General features: G+C 37.2%; 2 protein-coding genes across 4 annotated transcripts in view; both read right to left on the bottom strand.

Moving 5' to 3' along the window:
• Positions 1-25,258, bottom strand: part of LOC144660640 (tRNA:m(4)X modification enzyme TRM13 homolog) — a 124,349-nt gene that overhangs the window by 8,086 nt on the left and 91,005 nt on the right. Inside the window, exons 2-13 of one of the 3 annotated variants that reach the window (XM_078521335.1) lie at positions 11,112-11,237; positions 10,166-10,209; positions 8,238-8,304; positions 7,882-7,944; positions 5,905-5,974; positions 4,234-4,340; positions 3,861-3,939; positions 3,232-3,323; positions 2,595-2,673; positions 1,623-1,697; positions 753-831; positions 139-377 (exon numbers count right to left, since the gene is read on the bottom strand). In XM_078521335.1, the coding sequence (XP_078377461.1) occupies positions 139-377; positions 753-831; positions 1,623-1,697; positions 2,595-2,673; positions 3,232-3,323; positions 3,861-3,939; positions 4,234-4,340; positions 5,905-5,974; positions 7,882-7,944; positions 8,238-8,304; positions 10,166-10,209; positions 11,112-11,174 (1,057 nt within the window). In that variant the 5' untranslated portion in view covers positions 11,175-11,237. Of the gene's footprint in view, positions 1-130; positions 378-752; positions 832-1,622; positions 1,698-2,594; positions 2,674-3,231; positions 3,324-3,860; positions 3,940-4,233; positions 4,341-5,904; positions 5,975-7,881; positions 7,945-8,237; positions 8,305-10,165; positions 10,210-11,111; positions 11,259-25,258 lie in introns of those variants that run through there. The other 2 variants (XM_078521331.1, XM_078521323.1) reach the window with 2 other exon arrangements.
• Positions 24,600-25,258, bottom strand: part of LOC144649150 (DBH-like monooxygenase protein 1 homolog) — a 30,871-nt gene continuing 30,212 nt past the window's right edge. The window contains exon 14 of the mRNA XM_078508611.1: positions 24,600-25,216. Coding sequence (XP_078364737.1) covers positions 25,043-25,216 — 174 coding nt within the window. The 3' untranslated portion in view covers positions 24,600-25,042. The remainder of the gene's footprint in view (positions 25,217-25,258) is intronic.

Raw genomic sequence — 25,258 nt, 5'->3', positions numbered from 1 at the left:
TGTTTTTACCGGTTTCACTTGTAATAATAATAATAATAATAATAATAATAATAATAATAATAATAATAATAATAATAATAATAATAATAATCAGTACCTCAAGGCTAAACGTTACAAGACAAAATAGCAGTTCTTCACCTGTGTTGTTATCAGTCCGCTCAGCATTTCTTTTGAGTCGTTTCTTAAGCCTTATTCCACAGGTCGCCCAGCTACTGAGGCAACACAGCAGATGAAACTCTTCCGCAGTAAACCCAAGATTCTGAAGAAATGGCCGACCAACATACTGAGGCCAGGAACAACAATGATGACAACATAGGGCCAATACCACACCTTTCACTGGACTCTCAACGGGAGACAGCTTTACCCTCTTGCTTTCGCTACAACATGTGAGGAGAAAAATTAAATATATTTTACATTATAAACTTTATATTGAAAACTTCAGGCAAAGGTTACGTTTCTTAGCCTTATCTCAAATGGCTAAAAATCATACCTACACATGTACATGTAGTTCACACGATCCCCAACAATAACTGACTGGATTTAGTTAGAACAGTGTTTAATAAATGATAGGAAATGGTCAGTTTTGAACAAGGATAAAAATACATTCCTTTACATAATTTTGCTTAAAAAATGTTACAGCATGGCCAATCCATATTAACAATACAGTAATTGTAGTTTTCAGCAATTGCCCGGTAACAGAGGTCTAAAACTTCTTTGAAAGAATATCACTATACACACTGTACAACACTAACCTCTCATTTGTGTTCTTTTCCAAACTGGAGTCATGGCCAGACTTACTTAATGTTTCCATCAGGCATCTGAGAGTCAAGTCTACCAAAATAAAAAAGTTTCCTTTTTTAATCTAAATGATGAATGACAGTGATGTTACTGCGCCTTTCAATACCGCACTATAACATGCGAACTCTAAAGTAATCAAAAACCTTGTAAACGATTGCATTTTTCGCTGCCGCTTTTTACGACGACAGTCAACCAACGTTAAAATAAGAAAAACAACCTGATCAAAATCTACCAATAACAAACCAACAGAAGTGACCTTTTGAACCCCTTTGAAGCGAGCTTGTTTCCTGAGAGGTACACTAAGATGACTGACAGTAACTAAAAACGCAACCGTTGATAAAGCATGCAACTTGCGTGTTACTGAAAGACGCACTGAGATGCAAATTCGTTGTGAAATTATAATACATGCAGGTGTAAATAAGAAAATGGAATCAAGTGATAAAGGGTGTAACATTCAGTTTACTGTACTTATTAGTTTTAACTGGGAAAAGCTGAACATTGAACAAGATTTTTTCATCACTAAAATGTTAAACTTAATTTTAACTAATGCTGCAGCTATCCAAAAATGTATTATATTTTTTAAACATGCAGGCTTCCATTTTTTCTTTTTAAACTTCAACTGATGGTCTTTTGTTTGTTTGTACACAAGTGACAAATAAGTGTTTACCTGTCAAGTAGGCAACATGTAAACAGCAAAGTCACAACATACCACTTACTGTCTTGTTTGGACACCTTAGCTGCTCATGCTCCAACTGACTGATTTAAAACATTCACAGAAGCAGTCTGTTAGTGTACATGTGCATGCAGTTACTGTAACATCTCACCTGTAGCAGCTCCACAGAGATGTTTGCTGATGGCAACAATTTTCTGTTTACTGTTTTGAATGCATGGCACCTTACCTGGAACAAAACAACATAGTATTGTTTGAATACTTTGTGTATTCAGTCTACCTTAATACATGAAATCACGATTACCAAAAAATCTCGAAATTAAAGTGACGCGAACAATAAGTGTCGAAAACATAACATATGACGCGAAAATTAAGTGACTCACATTATGTCAATAATCAAGAAAGAATAAATTAAGTACCACTAAAGGGAGGAATTAACAATCTAAATAGATGTTGTCGTCAATTGACTCAAGAACACGAACTCATGCACGTACTTGTAGACATTGTGAAAACTGTTCTGTTGTTGCTATTGCCGAGATTTAGTCCCGCTCTTGCGTTTTTGTTAACTTTGACGTTATTTTTCATTTAATGGCATTATGAAGTCGGGTTTTTTTAATTCAGGGGCATGTAAAATGATATTGCGAAATATGCGCACCTCAAAATCGCGAAATTAACGTGTCGTGAAAATTTCATGTCATAAGGTAACAAATAAAGCAATGTCCCAGCCATGTTTTGATTCTTTCAGTCTCTCTCAGTTTATGATCTCCAATATTAACGTTATCCATAAGCTATTATTGCCCCTTGGCTTTATTTACTGATGAAATGCTGCCACCTGGCTTTAAGCATTTGATGCATTTGTTTTACTGAACACTAGAGGTACATGTAGTACGTACCATACTCTGTCAATATCACTACATTTCCACACTATGCTTCTTAATGGACTATAAATGAATTGAGAACATCTTTTGATAGCGATGTAAATGAAGTTGTGGTTCAAATCAGAATAAATTATTGTGGGCCTTAAAATAAGACACAGTGTACATGTACTTGTATAATTATGTGATTGTAAGGTTTTAAGTGGGTTAACAATATAGACACAAAATAATTTGAATTAAATGATACTTACTTAAATCAAGGTGTTCAATATCTATATTTAATCGCTGGAAGGATGGTCCTTGATCTTCGCCTCTGTGATAACGATCATACTGAAAAACATTTATTGATTAGGTGAAGTCATTGCAATAGCAGTTAATTTATCTTAATCACTTGAACTTTTAGTTTCATTTGCCCGCTGATGCAGCACTACAGTTTCTTATTTAAAATAAGCAACTTATAACTGTTCATTTTTTTGGACATGAACCCCTTTTAGGTAAAGAAGTGATTGTGACACTTAATATGTACACTGTTTCATTTCTTTTAATGTCAATGTCCTAAAAGATTCATGATGAATCAAAACAATCCTCGAGTCCAATACTTAACACAAAAAAGTAAGCAAAAATGAATATGAAATACACTTGGATGAAAGAGGGAAGCCAGACAGTGCACCAATTTTCTTTGCTGTTAATTGTTCTGCAACTTCCAAGAAATGAATCATACCAAACCATGCAGTGGAAAATTGGGACAAACACCAGAAAAATACAGTCATTGAATACATCAACCTGTATGCACAGACCGGACACTATAGAATATTGAACGTATTTCAGCTATTTGATTAGCTGTATTCTTCATGACATGGGATAAAGAAAGTGACCAACTCTACATACCTTATATCTGTTATTTGCTCTGTCAATAAGAAGATAGTTCACATCCTTTACACAATTCCCAAGCGCCATCTGAAGCCAGTGAGACAATTTCCCTAAAAGAATATTTTAACAAATTTGTTGTTGGCAGAGCTCTATACAGAAGGGAAAAGCTGATGTGCCCTGCAGACGTGTCAGTCCTTTAACTGCAGTGCCTTGTGACACTGACCAGTCTGATACGGGAGTGGCAGTCTTTGCAGCAGCAGGTGCAGACAAAGTTGGGTTGCTGGGGAGAGGTGGCTGCTGCATGTTGCTTGCAGCTAATCCTCTCTGTTGTAGCTTGCTCTGACCTGATTTTGTTGGCCCATTTTACACCTCTTGTTGCCAGGTTTATTTTTGACAATTTTAACAAATTCAATTTTGACAAATTTTTGTAAATCAACTACCATTGGGTATGCCTCAATCTGCATCTTTTGGTTTGACCATACTACATCTGATAAACTATGGCTACAATATTAAAACAATTTTCTACTTCCACAGTTGGTGAAAATTCCAAAAAAAATTGTCATTGATAACGAGAGTTGTGAGAAATCGAATTATAATAATTAAACTTTTCTTGACAAAGTATTGAATGACTACCTTACAAACTGTACCTCGCCCAGCTCCGAACTCCATAAATATTGTACTTAGCTCTAAAAGATGTAGCTTGTCCATATGACCAATAAGAGAAGCCTGCACAATAAAAATTACTATTATAAAAAGATACAGACAGTTATTATAAAAAAGATGAACAGAAAAACTGTTTTTTATCGTTAAAAGAAGTCCAACAGATGGGCATTTAGAGTTCAGAAATGCCACGAAATGGCAACATTGATGTACACTATGCATGTACAAGTACCGGTATACATGAATGGTAGACAAGGAGAATAGAAGAGGATCCTACCCTATGAATCAACCACTATAAAACAAACAATGCATGAGGCATGCTAATTAAAAGAATGCAAAACTGGTAAGAGATGAAACTACCTGCTGTTTTAAATGCTTCAAAATGGCAGGTTTGTCCACCATTTCTGAAAGCTCTTCTTGAAATACACTGTGAGACAGTATTTCCTCTGGAATTGTTGGAACATGTACTGCATTGAGACAAAGATTTTATAATTATTGATATTACCCTCACAATAACTATAGGGCCTGGTTGTTGAGAGCACAAATTATTAAGCTAATCCATGATTAGTGTGAATTTTTATTTCCGTTTTTTTTTTTACTTTTCAGTTTTGTTTTCTGTTTATATTAATAAACAATAATTAAACACTTTAATTATACAAAAAAATTTGAACCAAATTCGATCATGTTCTAATTCTGAGTCAGTGTTAATCAGCTTTCAAACAACCTGGCCCCACAAGATAATGTAAATGAGTAATTAAAAGGCGAACACAGGGTTGGAAATAAGCGCTCGCCCAGGCGAGTGTGAAAACTGTTGGGCGAGTACAAATCATGGATCTCTCGCCCGGTTTGGCGAGTACAATTTTCATGCCCAGAACATATTATCCAAAGTGTAACTTTTACTTTTCACTTCAAAATAATCTACACTGTCCACAAGCCGATAGCTTACATGTATTAACATTTTGAAATCTCCAACAAAGCTGCGTTCGGGTTTGTAACAGACAAAAATGGCTTCAGTTTGGTGATTGTTTATACATGATGGACATACTTGTAAATACACTAACTTGTCCACCGAGCCACAAAACCCAGGAAAATGGCCATTTCCCGATTTCCCGCCTCTTTGTCTGTACAATTTCGACACTACAGGAATTTGGGAGGGCGTATCAAATTAAAAAGTGAGTGTGCTCATGGTTTTATTGCGGAGTAAGGTCTATTTTTGGCGATTTTTATTAACAAGATAAACTGCGGTCTGTATCGCGATCGACCACCATGGTGCACGACGAGTATCGAATGTGATTAAAAATTTAAGTTATTTTTTTTATTAATTTTTTGTGGGGGGAGGGGGGCTAAATTTTCCTTTCTTTAATTGAGGAGACTGGGGGAGTAAAAATTGATCGGGGCGAGTGTAATTAGAAGGTCACTCAAGGTTCGTCTAGCCCTGCCTTTTGATTCTGCTGTCCCATCAGGCAAGTGTTTTAATCTCTGGTTTCTATGCAAGTGTCTTGCCCAAGACCCCAGCCAGCAGGGCTCTAACCTGGGCCACTCATAGCACACTAACCATTAAGCCACTGCACCTCCCACGTACATGTAAATAATAATTATTATCAAAAACTATTTATGAAGGCAAATTATTTTGTTCTTGCAAAAAAAATTTGTTTTAAAGACTTTATGCAGCAAACATGATAGTATAAATTATACATGTACAGTATGTTACATGTAAGATCACATCCAGAAATTTACATATCTTTCTCAATTTGCTATTTTTTATTTGCATATAGTTAAATTTTGAACCTAAATTTCAATAGGCCATAATTGTATTCTCAATATTAAGGACTGGAACTACTGGCTTGTAATGGAGGCCAACGCAGTAGAATGATTATTACAAAAAAGAGCGTCGTATTGTTTAAAATTTTTTTAAAAGATTACCTGCATTAGTTTTTATTCATGCTACATTGTAGTTCCAGTTCAATACTGGGAATACGAATATGGTGTATTAATAGGACAAACTTTAGATCTCAGTGTACATGTATGTACCTTTGCAACATTGTTTAACTTTGTCAATCAACCTTGATACTTTCTCTTGAGAAACGGAACTCAATGAGACCTACAGTGTAAAGATAGACAAAATATCCTTAAGCATTTAGAATCGTTCAAGAAAATTAAAATGTACAACTGACAGGAGACAATTAATAAGAAGTTTACTGATGTGAATAAAAATTAAAAACAAAAATAAATCTGTGGAAGTCGTGGTGCCCTAATGGTGAGTGCACTGTTCTCCAGATCGAGTGGTCTGTGTTTGAACCCTGGCTGGTGTCACACCATTGTGTTCTTGGGTAAGATACTTTACTCTTACCTTGCCTCTCTTCACCGAAGTGTATAAACTGGTATCAGCAAATTTGATGCTAGAGGTAACCCTGCAACAGACTAGCATCCCATCCAGGGGGAGTAGAAATACATGTACAACATGTACTCCTTTAGTCGCTTATTAATATTACATGTAACACTTTGGAAAGGGTCTGGATAATCTGCCAGCCAGCGAGCCATGCGAGCCATTTCGGTTAGCCTAAATAGCACATTGGTTAGCCTAAATAGGACCTGGTTAGGCTACAGTTTGCTTAGGTAACTTGCGGTTAGCCTTCTATTGGGATTAGGGATTTTTGGCTCGCATGGCTCGCATGCCTCGCTGGCTCGCATATTATCCTATCTGCTATGGAAACAGGTTGATGAGTTCCAGCCTGATGGACCACTAGGCTCAAATGCAGACTACCCTACCTTTTACCTAATCAAACCCTTATAGTGCCATGCTTGGAATGTTACACCGCTTCTTATTAAAGCGTGAACACTTAAAATATGTCTGGAATGTTCTTTGTGTTTTAACCAATCACATGCGAGAACTTCAGACCGCAGAAACCACAAACAACGAATGGGTTTCCATCGGTCACGGAACGATATTCGGTTCTCGTTTCGCTCCAATTTACAAGTAAACACTAACTGTAATTCCTTCCTTTTTGAGAACATTCACTGCCCTACTGAAGAATATGTTTGAGTGTTTTTTTTTATAAAAAAAATGAAAAACCGATGCGCCCGACGCTACGATTTGCCCCAGTTGCCGGCAATTTTCAAAAATTGTAACGAATTCGTATCTGCAATTCGTATTTGATACACTGATAGAAGGAGGGTTCGTTTCTTCGATAACAGCGAAACGATAGCGGGAAGGAAAAGCGAAAATCAAACGATTGAGCGATTGAGGTGACTGTTTACTTTGCACCAATCATACCAACATTTTCAATAATTTTCGTCTGGAGCCTTTGCAGTTTGCAGTCTTACGATCACGGAACCTCTTATTGTTTAAAGGTTGAAATCGTTTGCCAAAATAAATCGAATCCCTTGTTCTACCGAAAAGATTTACAATCAGTAACGAAAACTCCACAATTTTGTATTTTATATTCGGTTTATCGTGTTTACATCTTATGTCTAGACGTGTCTACAACATACTGCATGCGCTGAACCATGTCGTATAACGTCGCTAGAGAAGCTGTCCTTTTTTTTTTCTTTCAAAAATCCCTGAAACCATGTTCTGGATGTGGCCCTCTATACGAAAGAATAGCAGTTCTTTAAATTCCTGAAAAAGACAGAGCGTGTATCCTGAAACAAAATATGAACTTAAGTTGCTCCGTGACCGATAGAAACTCATTTATTGTTTGTGGTTTCTGCGGTCTGAAGTTCTCGCTTGTGATTGGCTAAACACAAACATTCCAGACATATTTTTTAGTGTTCACGCTTTTATAAGAAGGAGTGTAACACTAATGCCAATGAGTGCCATTGAAGTGAATGTTAACAATTAGCTGGTGAAAGAGATTTATTCTATTTAATGATTACTGTAAATTTGTTTCAATGGGATTGGGGAATTGGGAAAAGGATTAAACTGTTTGATTCACAACCTTCAGGAACAATTTGTAACATGTATATACTTATGTAAGTACATCAGTACAAAAAGCATTTAATAAATACCTTTTCTGCAGGAGAAAATTCATAGTTTGGTATGCCAGAGTTGATATTAGCACTGAAGTATACCTGGGTAAAAATAATGCCACTCATTACAACCTAACATTTTAGGCTTTTTAATTTGGCAAATCTGTAATGAAAATATTACTGAAACGAATTCAGGGCTAGAATAATAATATTGTTCATGACACTGTTAAAGGTAAGAATGATGGAAGTATAATATGGATATTTCCTATAGTAGAAGGTCCACACAAACTCATGAGTAGCACTGATGCCTATCCACCAAAAATCCTGCATGTTAATTTCCATTGACTACACAAATTACATACACTCACATATTAATTTTTTACTCACAGCCTTACCACTCGAGTCTTTTTTGTTTGGTTGCATTTCTTTAGATGCTTTTCAAGCTGGTCTTCAAACACAGTGCTATGATAAAGAAAAAAACAGTTTTCTACATTTTGTACAACACAGTTAAAACAATTAAGAAAAATTTATCCTGAAAACAGCTGTCCCTTTCAAAATCCAAGACATGCATACAGTTGAATCTCGATAACTTGAACCTCCCACTCGAACCTTTTCTGATACCCCTCCAGGTATTATTTTTCCTTACTAATTTTACCCTCGATAACTCGAACTCCTGTTATCTCAAACCTCCTTAAATTTCCCTTGAAGGTTCCAGTTATCAGGATTCAAATGTACAGGTGTAATTATTTTAATTCTGTCAGTGATCATATTTAATGTTGATTTTGTTCATGAACTCAGAGACTCAAAGGACAGTGCAGAATGCAATGGAGTCGACAATTGAAAGTATTGTAAGTTTTATGTTCGTGTTTATTTTTCCTTATTTTACTTGCAATTAGATGTTGAAACACCACTTGTATTCCTTCCCGGGTTTTTGTTACGCTATCTTTGCAAACGTAACACGATACTTCTGTTCGTTTGTAACAAGATACATTTGTTGTTTTCCTTGAAAATGCCGCAACGTGACCCTTTGTTCGTTTGTCTCTTTTTTGTTTCACGGCGACATCGATGGCATTTGTCTTCCTTTCAATAATAAAGCCAATTATTTCACTTTAATTTAATAAACTTGCGGTTTAAACTGCACGAAAGACGTTTCTCAAAAAGTAAAGAGCAAATCTGGTCAAAAAACATCTCTTTCGAAAGGTTTTTTTAAAATGCAGTACAGCTAGGATATTTGTTTCCTGGTTATAAGGAAAAAATCGCCAAAAATACCGGTGCAAGTTTTTGCATTCCTAATTACGAAAGCGCTGTGAAAGTCTAAAAATCTAATTTAATTAATTTGCGGTTTTCACTTGGCGCCACGAAGTCTGCAGGAATCCTACCACAAACACGCAATACAACTTATACAAGCGATGTTCATGAGACATCCAGCAAAAAACGTAGACTAAACTGCACATGCGTTTGGCGTAAAGTACGTTGCCCTAGAACGTTGAGTAGTACCACAAGGAGAGCAAAGGGTTTTCTGAAACAAATATATACCTTTGAGATCTTCATATGAAAGTAACGTAGATGTGCTCCAGGTTTTACCTAGGGGTACGGTCAGGTGCTCCCCACCCCCACCCCCTCCACAGGAATAATTAATTAATTGATATTAATTAATTAATTGACTATTAAAGTTTACACCATAGCGCTTTAGGGGTTTAGGGCTTTAGGGGTTTAGCGGACGACAGCCCCAACAAACCATCACAATAGTGCATTCTGCACTAAAAACCAATTTCAAATGGAATTTGTAAGGAAATTGTATTTAGTTTTACTTTATTTTAAAATGCCACATCAGCACTTTTTTCCAGATTTCAAACCTAATTATCTCGAAAATTTGTGTGGCTACCCCCAATTTTCTTTTTGGATTTCAATAGCCCTCTGTAACATCTACATTTCTTGCATAGTCATCGGCCGGGCAAAAATACCTTGTTATTAGTAGGCACCGTCCTTAAAAATCCCCCACTTCCCCTAAAAAACAGTTCCCCCCCTAAATCTCAGATACAACAGTAATCTTTAATGCACTTTTGCCCTTACAAAATTATAAATACAGAAAGCTGTACATCTAATTAAAAAAAAGTAAGAGTATTTGCTGCCTGGAATAACCATAGTAGCTAGTGGAGCCTGGCAGCCAGCTGACATTAGCATTAAATGAAAAATATAAAGGTCGGCACCTGAAAGGGACAATGAGCAACTATTCTCTCAGGGCTTACATGTATTTTTGGAATTTTATTAGATTATTAAATAAATTCTTTAAAGTTTAATTCAATAAGGAACTAATTCTTACTGTTTCTTATCCAAAGGACAGGTAATCCTTTTCCTACCTCCAGCCTGTCACAAAAAAGAAAATGAACTTCAACAAAAATGGCCACTTTTCTTATTCAGTGACATGCTTATAATGTACATGTACATGTACCTGTTAGTAGTAAGCTTGGGGAGGGGGGAGGGGGTGGGGCAGTCATTAATATGACTGTGGTGCAATTAACCTTTATTGTCATCCTCACCTTGGAAAATATTTGGCTTTAATTATAGTTTCACCTCTTAGACAATAAAGCATTGGAATGTTAACATTTTCGTATTAAATTCGAGTGACAGGAAGTTTGATGTTATAAGTAATAGACCGAAGCAGGGTAACATGCTATGGCACTGTTGCCAAGTCTTGCTCTAAGTTAAAGGTGGGAAATTCTGATCTGATTTGAGCCATTTTTCAGGATTTTTCTCTATTACAGACAATCTCTGATGTCCCAACAAGATTCTCATATATTTTCTTTAGAAAAAACCTCAGACTATAATATGGACCCTCTCTAATTGCTGGTTTGCAGCTGACGTCACAGCAGCCATGTTGGATGACAGGAACAAAGCATTCTCCTCCGTTGGGAACTAAACTTTTTTATTATGCAAATTCCGCAAAAAATATGTTTTATTGTTTTGTCATCCAACATGGCCGCCCTGTCACGTGGTTGCAAACCAAGAATACAAACAACGGACACTAAACCTCGGCCCCACGGGACAAATTCATATAAAGCTTAACCTCTTTATTACGGACACTTTGGAGATCAGGCAATGAAATATACTAAATATATACTATACTGAAGTTACGTCGCCCCAAACAAGTTCAGTCGCCCCTTAACTGAAGTAAAGTCTCTCAGTGTTTGAAATACCTTACATCCTTTCTATAATTAAGCTTAATTTTTATTTTGAAGTACAACTACTACCCCATGGCAAATACTTACCTCAGATTCTCCTGCAACAACCATATGTTCTCCACAATATTTTCTTCCTTCTCCAACTGTCATTCGACAAAACCGATTTTTTCGTTTCAAGAAAAATGCACAAGATTTTCTCTCATTTTCGACTACCTCGACAACCTCGTCCGCCATCTTGAAGAACTCGCTAAGTTGTTTAGCCGCTGTCCAACCTGTTGGTGGGCTCTATTTCCGCCGCCTTCTCGGGTCCAGTCTTTGTCCCGCGGGCTCATTTTCCCGAAAGAAGCGGCCGGGAATCTAGATGTGTGCCATTTTCGCGGGAAAAGGAACCGGAGCGGACCAATCGATACTATATTTTTAAGACTATATTTTTCTGAAGATCCCATTGTCCATAATTTTTGATTTTACTCGAAAAATTTAGCTTGAAAACTCGTTTTGTGACTGCAAAATTAAAACAGAAACCTTTGAAAATCGTCCACAACTAGCCTGCGTAGCAGGCGCCGTAGTTTCGAGCGCGCGTATGGGAAACGCGAAAGGCGCGAGGGGGCCACGTCTCCTCGATTTTTCCTCGCGCGGCCTTTTTGCGATCGCGCACTCTTTAAAAACGCGCTTAAAACTACACAGACGCCTGCAACGCAGGCTATCCACAACTGACCTTGTTGTGTTTTCAAATTTTGTTGAAGAGCTATTTTTGTATTTTTTAACGTTATTGGTTCGTTTACGAAAAAAAGTCACTATCCTTTGTTCTCAATTATAGTTGTTTCATCAGGCGTTGTGGCGTATTTTGCGTAAATGGAGAATTCAGTGGGCGAAAACATATTTAAGCCCGCTGCCGTGGACCAATCAGAAACAAGAAAATAACGAAGCCAGCCAATCAGAACTTAAAACCGTTCAGCCGTTTGCTCCGTTTTCTTGCTGGCTGGCAGCACTTCAAGCTACGTTTGTCTGAGTTGAAGCACTGGGCAAAGTGTTTCTGAGTTTCTAAACGACAAAATTTCAATAAAGCCTAGCGAAAAAAGCAAATTCTCAGTCTTCTCAGCTAGATAAAGAGGAATTACAGAACTCGAAGAAGACCTCAAGCTGCAAGTGAATGTAGGTTCGATTCGTCTTCTTCGAGCGAAACTCACTCAGTTCACTGAGTCAGCGGGAAATTATATGATCATCACGCCAAACTTTCAAATATCTTGTCATTTATAACTGGTTATTTCTTTGCTGTAATTATATAAAATTCTGTAATTTTCCTTTTCAAGCTTAGAGCAAACTAATATTCTTGCGATTTTTTTTCCAAGTTTTGCAAACATTTAGCCTGATATTCAATCAGAACTTACTGTGGGTGAACTTTTCTCAATGCCGACTGAAATACAGCAACTTATTATTATTTTTTCCACTTGGAAGAAAGTTGACCAATCAAAACGATAATATAACAATGGAGTTGATGTTCTCGGGCCCAACTCAGGCTCATTTTAGCAGCTCTAAAATGAGCCAGTCTGAAAGGGCCAAAAAACATATTTACGCCAAAGAATATAAACATACAGCATTACCTGTTTTACGAGACTCTATTCAAATTTCCTTCATACTAAGCTTTTAAAGTATCTTATCTTTACATCTAAACACTCATTCAAAACTATCTTTTTCTTTGTTGTATCAATAAGGACCACAAGCTTTGATCGCTTGGATCACCCGTGTTCTATTCTTCTAGCTTTCCTTTCCCTTCTTCGCCATAAAACTGCAATATTTGAGACGATAGGAGGCCACCGGGTTTGTTCTTTCATTAAAGGTTTCCACTGTGTTGGATTTAGAGCTGAAATGATTACTAATTTTTTCGTACGTCTTCGCTCATACCAGGCGATCGGGACAATCATATGAGAATCCCCGATCGCTTCCGATCGATCGTTACATAGTAACTTTATGTTTTTCGCCGAATCAACTGTTGCTTCCGCGCCGTTTGCAGGGCAAGCCCCATACCCCTTGCGAAGCCCGATTTTGGAAAATAAAAAGCGAGTTTGTCTTTGACTGATTTATCTTTTCGTCTGGTGGCAATTAGTATAATTTATCTTAAATTATCTAACCTAAGAAACTGTTTTATCTGGAGAGATGTCTGCAGGTGAAAAGCAATTCGCCTAATTAAGCTTATACTTCAGTCTAACTATTTTTTTCATTATTGTTATGTGGCAGCAAGTTCGAAATAAACTATTCTCTACTTATGAAAGACAAACAAACCTCTCATACTGTTTAGAAACTCTTGAAAATATTTAGCCGTATGAACATGATTAAAATGCTTTTAGCTGTTGAGTTATCACCCAGTTTAGCTTCCTATTGGTTTGTTCACTGGATTGAAGAACTCCTCGGGCGATTCGTCTCTCTAGATCTCGGTCGACTGGTTCCTTTGAATAATAGCGAAGTGTGATAACGTGAAGATTTAGTTGTTTGTGCATTTTGTGGACTTGCGCAACCCACAGATTTATAACTTAACATATGAAATATACAATGTAGTTCGCTGTTTTCAGCTCTAGACCCCGCTTTAAAGCTTTATCGACGAGTGAGTTACACATAGTCACTGAGTTTGCCTTCACTGAAAATACTCATCTGCCCTCTGCACCTACCACCCTTCCCCGAGGGTCTGAATGGGGTTAACCGACTAGCGACAAAGGGCGAAAAATATTACCAGCTACCGACAAAACGAGGAAAAAATTACCGATTAGCGACAAATAAATTCTAACCGATAACCGACATGGTCCGATGTTATACGGACGTTTGTATTCAGAAAGAACAGCATTTTGAATTTATGTCTAGCTAGCTTAGGAAATGTCTAGTTCAGAAGTAACCTTACCACACCAATTCAAAATTTTGTCAATTATAAAGTTTCCTGTCACCTTTTCGAGCAGCAGCGGAGGTTCATTTGTAGAACAGTGGCTGGTAATCACTGCGCGTTGGTTATTCATGTGGTGACAGGCCATGAGCGGAATTGTTAAGTGATTGTAAGGCGAGGAGGTTGCCATCGAACGCCATCGTAGCCGGGTTCCGGTGGAAAAAAAAATCTCATAACGTTGTTTCCAAGCGAAAAAAAATCTAACGGAGTTTTTTAGGGCTAAAGGAGCAGGCGCATTAATTTGGCATTGGCGGGTTCTCGCTGAAGTTATTTCGCCTGGCGAAAACGCTTACGGGAAAAAGTGCGAAAATTTGCAATTGTAACGGATCGGCAGTTTAATATTGGATGAAAGCAGCAGTGAGCTCAACGGTGTGTGGAACGTTCTATTAGCCGTATTAGTTTTAGTGTGCAGCGTTTCACATGTAGTTCTGTTGTTAAGTATTAAGCTCAAACATTAACGTGGTTAACCTTTGGTTCCACGTTTTTATTTGCTGTTTTGTTGAACGGAATGTTTGTATACACCGTCCATTTTTCAGGAAAGCAAACATTGAAAAGAAAAATCCCTTACAAATAGAAGAAGCGAGTAAAAGAGTTTATAAGCATCTTTCTGTTTTATATATTGGTAAATGAATAACACTGCCTTTTAATTTATTCTTTTCTGAGAACGGTCCAAATTTCAGTTTCGCTCGATGTGTAAGTAATATTTGACGAGCATTTGCTGATGCAAACTGATTTTATCGGTACTAGACGAACACGTTGCTTAAAAAACAGAGTTAACGAGGTTTTAGTGCAACCAAATAATGAATTATTACAAATTTTCATATCGTCTAGAGTTTAAAGTCTTAAAACTGCGTAAATTAACTAACAAATATTAATAATTAACTTGCACTTTTAATCATTAACTGAGATTTACCGACAACCGACAAAGGTCCAAAATTTTAACCGACAACCGACAAAGTAAGGTATTTTTAACCGTCTACCGACATGTGGACCCCCCCATTCAGACCCTCTTCCCCTGTGGTCGCAAAGAAATTTAAAATGAGAAAATAAACGAGGTCCTTAAGATTAAACTCAATACCGTGAACACCATATTTCATCAGTTTACGTGCCTTCCCACATGGAGAGTAATCAACTGGTGATAGAGAAACAATGTAAGCTGTTTGCAATTATTCTTCGCCGATATCGATCGACATTGCGGAATTTAAAGATGAAGCGCAGGTAAAAAAAAAAACAAGGACAGAGAAATGGATAGATGAATCAAGTGCAAAGGTCTACTCGTCTTCAGAGAAAATGTTCTTGATGATCTCGACGATTAAAAAATAACAATTATAAACAATTATTGGATGAGGTTTTTTTTGATATCCGGAATAATCAAGGTCGAGGTAAGTGTTATCAGCCGAAGCCGAAGGCTGAGGCTGATAACACTTGCCGAGACCTTGATTATTCCGAATATCACATAAACCGAATCTAATAATTGTTTTATTATACATTGTTTTTCTGGAAAAGGAAGTAATGGCAAACGATTTCAACCTGTTTCAAAACTTGTGCTAATTAATTCCCGCGGTCGTCCTACTAAATCGTGGAATAGTTCCTTCCCAATTTTTGTTAGTCATTTTGTGTTTTCCGAGACTTTATTGTCCAGCAATTTTTTAACTTTGGTCAAACTATTTCTCGTTTGAAGAAGTGAATCGACGAACTATAAATTTCCTTCGCCGCCAGATGCCTGACACACTGCTCTTGGAAATCATGCATTGCGTGCGCAACCTACAGATTAGTGAATAATCTGCTAGCAGATTATTCACTAATCTGTAGGTTGCTCGGGGTTGCGCGGATTCCCAGAATTAGCTGAAGGCTCTTAGCCAATAAGAAGACAGCTAGTGACTACAATGTATAATAATAATAATTATTGAGATCACTTGAAAAATGTCTCAAACACTTGTTGTTTAATGAGCCATGTATAGCGGAGGAAAAGGTCACGATTTCTCTAAAAGCTTTAATGTCTCAGTAATACGGAGTTTGTCGTTGATAAACGGTAGCCATCTCTGAAGAGGGTATAAAACCCTAGAAATAACAACACTAAAAAGTTGATTATTCACTGTAATAGTTCGCAACAGTTCATGGCTAGCAAGGAATTTTGCCTAGAGCTAAAGTGTAAATATCCAAACGTGGTCACACATCATTATTTTTCAAATATTAAATTAAAGTGGCACTCAGAGGGACTGATAAACCGCACAAAGAGTAGAATCTGCCCTGTTGGCTTCGCCTATGAAGAAGGCCCGTTATCTAATTAATATCTATCATAATTGAAAAAAAACTTATTATTAACTAAAACATTGGCATTTTCTATCACGAACGGGTATTTTCGCACTGCTCTTTATACTTTATTTACCTTCGGATTTGAAGAATAGTAGCTTAATCAGCTAATAGAGCGTTTTCACTCACGTGACCAGATTTCTCCATTGTCATGGCAACCGACTTTATCCGCCATATCGGTGTTCCATCGAAGCAGAGTTTGAGTAGCGTCACACAACACTTAGAGCATAATTTACAGTTTTTCGACTTCTTTAATGCGCGAAACAACTCATTTACATTAAGATTCTTTGCATTCTCGTCGGCTGTGGCAATAATACGGGGAAAAAAAGGCCCAGTAGTGGAAAACTGAGTTTTTTAGTGTTCTACGGTTATTGTCAACAAAGCCAAGTACGTGGAATACCTGACTACGGAAAGAGGAAGATGTATTTCTGCCATAAGTAGAGACGATTTAGCTGATGCTATATGTTAGAAAATGACCCAATTAGCAGCAAGCATTTCGAAGATTGAAGATCTGAAACAGTAGATGTCCCAAGAAAACAAACTGATATCTGTTGGTAAGATATGAGGTGAACCAATCTTTCGCTACTCCACGAAATCCACAATAATCTAGTTTCTCACTCTAGATGTTATGATTTACAGTATCAAAGGCTTTACTAAAATCTTAAAATAATTATACCTCAAGAAAGTTCGTTGCAGTCAATTGCATGTTGTATCAAGTCGATGATGCTTAGAATGGCATGATCAGTGGAGTGCTTTCACAGAAACCAAACTGTTCAGTTGCAAAAAACTACTTTCTTCTTTGCCCAGAAATATAGTATTCTCTTATGCATCAATTTTTCCAACAGTTTATTGAATACATTAAAAACCCGCATATATAAAGAACCTAACATTTAAAAACCTGTTAGGCTAAAATTTCACTTTTTAGAACCCTTCACATAAGAACCATTTTAGGCTGGATTGTAAAACAGGTTCTTATTTTCAAAAAAAAAAATAATCTTCTCAAAAATATAGAATTAAAACATCTTCTCAAAAATATATTTATAACACAGTCTGTACACATCATAGTTACAGCATAGTTACAAGATTTATTGGGAATTATAGTGAAGGTTACAGTATATATAGTTTTGATTTTAACAGAATCAGATTAAAATAGTATAGTATTTTGCTCACCGAAGCCTCCAAGAATACTGTTATTGTGGACATTTAAAAAAAGAGCAGATCATTTAAAAATTCTACTTTATTTCTTATCAAAAGTTAAGAACCTAATTTAGAACCTAGTAAGCCTAATTTTACACTAAATACCATTTATATTAGAACCTGTTTAGGCTAACTTGAAAAAACCTAGGTTCTTAAACGCGGGTTTTTACTGTATGGACAGAATTGTCTAAACTTGTTTATGACACAGGGGTAACTTCAGCTTTTTTTTAAATTGCTTGGGACAATTCTAGCAGAATTGAAAAGGAAGCATTTATTAAATAATATATAGATTTAGGCAAGCCTAAAAGCGGAGCTCCCCATTTATTTAATTTTCACTGGAGCTTACAATGTTTTCATTCTAGTGAGTAAGCGGCCAAAGTACTAATGTTAATGGCGGTTTATAGGTGCGATACAAATTTAAATAGCTCACGGTTATACTGAATGTCAGCAGTACGACAAAAATAATAATCTTAAAGCGAGGCAAAATCATTACTCATGGCACGAAAAATTACTTTAGAGTACAGTAAATTATCTGCTTTCTGGCAATAGAAAATAGATTCGCGATCCTGTTATAGTTTCGCAGCAGTTTAGTAGACTCCACAATATCTATTACATTTATATAGGATATATTCAACGTGAATTGCAAAGTCTGTCGGATTAGCTCAATCGGTAGGGTGCCAGTCTGCGGATCCGGAGGTCAAATCCCAGAGGGTCAAGTTTTTTTTTTCTTTTTTTCTTTTTTTTTTTCCCGTAGCAATAAAATGGTTTGTTTATTTATTATATCAACCTAATTTAGCTTTCGAATGCTCCTTCATGTACGATGCTGGCTTTACAGATAGACATGAAAGTCATCGATCGATTATGGCTCTCAATGTCCACTTTTTTGGCGGTCGATTACTTTCTACACGTAATTTTCAGCCACATTTTGTTTCATTGCTTCTTGTTTTTTCTTTTTCAAACCTCTTTAAATTTTTCAGGCCGCCTTTATACGGCCTTCTTGCTTCACTATTTCTGCCATCAAACTATGGCGGCCATGTTGCGCGACTCCGTACGCCGTGCGACGCCGTACGGACGCGCCCGCGAACCATGCCGCTATCCATGTTGACCATGAAAACTCATTTCGATAGTGTTCCTTCTTTCATGCGTATGGGGCTCTGCTCTGCGGCCCTGCGGGCCGCTGTAGAGCTCCGCTAAAAAAAGAAATAAATCTTAAGAACAGTAAAGCGTGCCTGTATTTTTACATAATAAGCCCTTTACAAGAAATACTCCTAACCTACAGTTTGAGAAACCAGCGCGTTAGTTGCGACCTTTGTAAAGAAACATTATCTGTTCTTTGATATGAAATTCCGGCGGCCTCAGATCACAAAGCAAATGTTGACATGGCGGGAAAATTCCGCGGCCTCAGAAAGCAAGCAGGCCTGGAATGCACCTTCTCCCATTTTAGAATATTCTTGTGTCGTCATGACGTTGTCATGACGACACGAGACAAAAACGAAGTTCTTATCACGCGCAACTAGATGAATATCCATTAGATACTTAGTTTTTCACTATGAGACCATGGAAAACGATTTATTAGAGTGTTTGTTGTTCGTAAAAAGTCTTGCTCTGAGGCAGGACAACGGCTATTTTTGGAAATGTGTCTCCGCAGACAAGTTTTTGTCCACGTAAGGACAAGTAGGTCAGTTGGCGTTATCGGCTGATGACAGGAATCTGACAGTTGTTTTTGGTTATCATACATGATGACGAGCCGCAGCCAGATCATTTAATAGGAGAGTGATCGACGGTTGCCAAGCTGAAATTGTCATCGCTTGCAGTAATCTGTCAGCGGTAAGGGGTCAATTCATTCACTCTGAATGTAATCGTATCCCGGGAATCGTATCCCAGCTGTCACGTATTATAACTTGCTGCATTTATCAATGAACAAATCAATGAACTCTACAAAAAGACTGAAAAACAACCAAAAAACAAGCAGGTTAACAACGAGATCTATCATATCAGATTCCGCTTAAAAATATCATGCATCATGAGACAAATGGGACAATTCTTAGAAGCAAAGTCAGGTGGCATGAGCACGGTGAACGACATACGAGATATTTCTGTGGCTTAGAAAAACGAAATTATGAAAAAAAGACAACTACAAAATTGAAACTTTCAGATGGCAGTTTCACCAACGACCAATCCAAAATTCTACAGGAACAAATGCACTTTTATAAAACCCTTTATACATCAAATAAGCAAAGATCTGCGACTTTAAGCGATCCTCTCTGCATTTTCAAAGAAAACATCATTTTATTAGAGAATGACAACATGTTATCGTACGATAGAAAAGTGACTCAAGTGGAATGCTTTTAAAAGTGTCATAGTCAGTAAAAATCAAAGAAATCAAAGAAATTTTGGCCACAATCCAAAAAATCATACTTTGGCAGTTTGAAGGCCTAGGCATGTAACTGAAAGATATGAAGTTAGTTTTTCGAAATATTCAATTTTACGGCAGAAAACTACGAATAACGGTCATCGTACCGGAAGCTCAAATTTCACTTCTCGACAATCTGTTATTACACGCTTTTCAGCTTCTTGCTACCCAGACGCTACAACCGCTGTAAATCTTTCCTTACTTTAGTTGTATAGATTGACTCTTCCTTTACCGAAATATAGTTAGTATTTTTTATCTTTGATTATTTCTGAGCCAGCTGAGCCTCGATAAAGTAGACACATTTTTCTCATTTAGGAAAAAGGCTAAAATAATCCAAATTCAGTGAGGAAAAAAGCTGACCGGTAGTGCTTCAAATCTTCTGATATTTTAGCCAAAGAGACTGAGTCCAGTCGATGAATTTTAGGTTTATGGTTTCAAAAGTGTGGGATCTTGTAGCAGTTTCGAACAGAGGTCGATCAAAAGTCGACAAAATTACAATTCAGCGCCTTTGAAAAGAACAACTGAAACACGTGACACGAAACACGCAAATATAGAGTAATTTATATATTTTTGGGGCAAAAACAACACGGTAAAATTAACTTTGAAGTTTTATGCGTTTAAGACTTTAGAAAAATAGTATTTATCCTAAAGATTGCCTTTAATAGAAGAAATACCAAAAATAACAGCACTTGGACTCTCCTTGGTGTGTGTCACGCACGAGCGACTTCGCCTTGGGGCCACGAATGACAAAAATATTTTCCATTGATTTTAAGTAAGTCATACAATGTAGTCTGAAGTAAGAATAATCTATTTTCTTTAAACTTTGCCCACAAAACTGTCTTAACTAAACACCGAAATCGCTTTCATTTTTGCAAATATCGTAAGATATATATTTTAAGATTTTTTTTTCAATTGGACCACGACCGGCCTATTTTTAGCACAGGGCACCCAGACAAATTGTTTGTGTATGGACTGTGCACATTTAAAATGTATGGAATTTACTGAATGGTTTGTAGAATTGCGTATAATGGTGCAAAACATTAACAAGTTTGAGCTGAATAAATGTTAAGTTTCCTATCTTTTGTGTAGTGTCGTTCTTTTGGCTTGAAATGGTAAATTTGAGTGGATTGAAGTGTATTTTGCTCTAGCTGTTTACTATACATCTAATTATATGGAAAGGGTGGAAACTCCAACAGCTCCAAAGTAGAACACTTCCAGCGCCGAGCCAATTTCGACCTGATAATCCTATCGCACAGCTTTCAAACTACGCATCAGAAAACAGCAAGGCTTGACGAATCTTCGCGTAACATTTAATTAAAAATTTATCAAAACGATCCGGAACAAGCCCTCAAACGAAATCGGGTATCCAAAATTTTTTAACCGTCCGAATGCGTAGCACCAATTTGTGGTGCCGAAGGGAAAACGCTATTCCCCTGCCTCTTTCTGATTGGATACAACTCAACAATGGTCGTTCAAAATTTTGATTCGTGGATAGGGAGGCAAAGGCAAAACCAGTACTCAATAGTATAGGGAGTGATGTCAATGGTACGACACAACCTTAGGACCCTCGTGCAAATGGCAATTACGACGATGTGTCGTTGTAACTTGTTTGCGTTGATGTAAAAGGAGAGCGCCTTTGATGTCTGTTTATTTACTTCCAAATACACACTTCCCGAAACACCGCTCGCACAATCAATGGAAACCTTTTCCCCTTGCTTTAGCGGTCGACTGTTGATAGCCTTCATTACAAAAGATTTCCCTTCCTCTCTAGCTACAAGAATATTGTGCCCAAGCTCGGCTATGTGTAGGTTTTGAGATTGTTTAGAAGTCAAGATTTCGAACCTAGAAAATGAAGACTTTTTCAGTGATTGCAGCCAAAAATGTTAAAAAAATCAAAAAAAAAAAAAAAAAAAGAAAGAAAAATAAAGGAACTCAAACACGAGTACCTTGCGATATTCTCACTATTCGTATGTCCCGAAAACAGCCCACTTTTCCCCAAACTCGCGATCGCCTACATTTTCAATGGCTTCGAAAGTCGTGATGGAGCTCGCGGGGTTTTCCCAATCAGTCGGACCTTAACATAAGAATAGCAAATCACAACAACGGGTTTGCACGAGAGTTTCACATGTGGGTGTATTGTTTTGCAATCTCTGTAAAACAACTAGGTGGGATGACTAAAGTCTGATATTTTTTGTAGGGCTGTATAATTTTTCTTTGAAAAATTGAAACTGTCTTTTATTAGAAGCTAGCTAGCTTTAAAAATGAAACTCATAACGACTAGATCTAGATACTTACTCGTTTATTTTAAGTCAGTATGAATATTTCATAATTACTTCGACGCAAACAAGTTACAACGACACATTTAAATGATAATGCATCACTTTCAGCATCGCCATCGTAATTGCCATTTGCACGAGGGTCCTAAGGTTGGTTTTGCCTTTGCCTCCCTATCCACGAATCAAAATTTTGAACGACCATTGTTGAGTTGTATCCAATCAGAAAGAGGCAGGGGAATAGCGTTTTCCCTTCGGCACCACAAATTGGTGCTACGCATTCGGACGGTTAAAAAATTTTGGATACCCGATTTCGTTTGAGGGCTTGTTCAGGACCGTTTTGATAAATTTTCGATCAAATGTTACGAGAAGATTCGTCAAGCCTTGCTGTTTTCTGATGCGTAGTTTGAAAGCTGTGCGATAGGATTATCAGGTCGAAATTGGCTCGGCGCTGGAAGTGTTCTACTTTGGAGCTGTTGGAGTATCCACCCTTTTCATATAATTAGATGTATCACTACACAAAAGGTAGGAAACTTAACATTTATTCAGCTCAAAATTGTCAATGTTTTGCACCATTATACGCAATTCTACAAACCATTCGGTAAATTCCATACATTCCCTATAAAAATGTAAATGTGCACAGTCCATACACAAACAGTTTGTCTGGGCTCCCTGTGTTTTTAGCAATGGCGACAAGTGAAAATAGGAAAAATGATCGAGTCACCACTTTAAACATTTATGCGCCAATTTTAGGAATTGTCTTAACTCTCCTGGACTAAATTGGACCTTTATCTGTAAAAAGCACACAATGTTGGTTCGTTTAAAAGAAACTAACAATACAAAATATTTTTGATTTGAAGTCTACTTGGCCATTGACGCCAACGGCTCAAACAAAATTGCATATTTTCAATGGGTCACTGTGCAAAAGTCCAACTACTTCCGCATAACATTTGTTTCCATACCAACTAAAAAGAAGTCAAAGAGTATGGGAATGGAAAAATATGTTGTGGTTTAAGCGAGTTTTAGTGCAACCAGGCGGCAACTTGGCTTATGTTGCGAACATGTTTTGTTTACATTGCAACAGCGGGCAGTTGCTCACGCGAAAAAAAAAATTAGCATATAAACAACACAATATTTCGTAAACATTGTAACCTTACAAAACTTCTTTATATCAGCTGACACAATAAAACATCATTTAAGACTCGAAAACCTTAGCAGCTGGTCAACAAAAAACATACTGTCGCCTGCCTTGCAAGACTACAAAATTCACTGTCAGGTCCGCCATGTAATTGGATTCCACATTTCTCTGGTTTTCGTCAACTTTAGTATCCGCACAAAGTTTCAAACGGTAAACGTAACACATAAATAACATTGAACATACCACATAATTGTGATAACTTAAACAAATGAAAGAAAGAAGCGGGCAACACATCCTAAGAAATAAATCGATCACAATAGATCGGCTTGAACGGTTGATTGAAAGTTGCGTCACGCAATCTAATCTGAATCCAACTGCTGCAGCATCAATAAAGAAAATGTGCTCACCTTTAATTTTTTTCCACAAAAACCGCCCCCCCCCCCCCCAAAAAAAAAAAAAAAAAAAAAAAAACCATGAAATAGCCCAAAAGACAACATAAATCAAGAAAGGTGAGCACATTTTCTTAATTTTATTGTAAAGAAGGTAAAATTTTATTTCGTCGAGCGCTTTTATTTCACGTTATTTTAGACTCCATACAAAGTCTTATAGAGCGCTCAAATCTCCAACGGCCTAAATTGTAACATAACACCGCGCAGTAGTAGTCACGTCCCACTCGATATGCTTTTATAAATCATTCATACACCCTATTCATAAATGGTGGAACGCGCGGAAGAGTTTGGGTCGAATACATGAAGTCGAGGCGAGTGAGGCTTCGGCTTCGAACCAAAACAAAGAAAAGTATGCCGAATTGAAGTAATATTTGTAAATTCTTGAAATATCTCATAGAAAGCGATTCTTGGCTGTTGATGACTAACATTGGAATCCCTGGTTTGACAACTGCATATATGGTCTGACATGAAAATTCGCCGCAATATAGGAAGAACTTGACCGTTTTGGGGTGTTTCTATACATTCGGAATTATGGTTGATTTCAAAAGACAAAATTCAGGAAAAGACCCTATAATGTTAATAGGGTATTGTATCACGTAACACTTCGCATGCTTCAACAACATATAATTGTCATTTAACTGCTTATGGCTTAATTAAAGATGGAAAATAACGGATGCTGAGTTTTTTTTAGTAGTGCCTGTAAAATGGTTGTACAACAATTTTTTGGAGTCATCCATTTACCATCAAGAAGTTTTTTTTCTTTTAATAAAAAAAAATGAATGCTACATCAAGCTTTGGAAACTTAAACTAGATAATCTTCAGTTCTCACAATACATTGAAAACTTGACACTAACGTTAGAGAGGAGTATATACGGTACCAAATTGTACAGCCTGCAGCAGCAGACCAGGTGAAAAACTGACGCAAGCTTGGTACTCGATAAAAACCTCATTGCGGCAGACAATTATACACTAGGGTGTTAACCCATTGCAACGAAAGACTTATAAAGAAAAGACCTCCTCCGTCTCAAACAAAATGAGCGTGCCATAGACGGCAAAAGTACGGTAAAGGTCGGTATTCATTTCACACTTCACCAGAAAGGCAAACAACTTGCAATCGATGTGTGTGTGGTGGAGGGGGGAGGAGGAGGGGGGAGACATTTACGCTGATTTTTGCTGGAAGAGGGTGGGACTTTGGGTTGGGTGAAAGTGCATAAAAAACAAACAAACAAAACAAGCGAAAACGAACATCAAATACGCCATGTTCACTTTCTTTAGATCTGTTACGGAGGGATGTGTTTTCGTTCTTTCACAGAAACATATGCATGGCCATGAATCCAGATAGAGACAGAACAAAAGTAAGAGGGGAAGCTTTCATAGAGGAGTTAGTTTCTTCGATCTCCTCCTGACATTTTGACTCTGGTGGTGGCAGTGGTTTGGAGATCTTTGAAATCGGTATTGTGTTGTACGGTGGTCCTTTTCCCTGAAAAAAAAAGAAAGAAAAGAAAATAAGGATCAGAAAAAT

This window comes from Oculina patagonica, chromosome 1 (genome assembly GCF_052425735.1).
Source record: "Oculina patagonica isolate OP01 chromosome 1, crgOcupat, whole genome shotgun sequence".
In the NCBI taxonomy this organism is placed as follows: domain Eukaryota; kingdom Metazoa; phylum Cnidaria; class Anthozoa; order Scleractinia; family Oculinidae; genus Oculina; species Oculina patagonica.
Note: the sequence above shows the minus strand (reverse complement) of the source record. Positions and strands in the feature narration are given on the sequence as shown.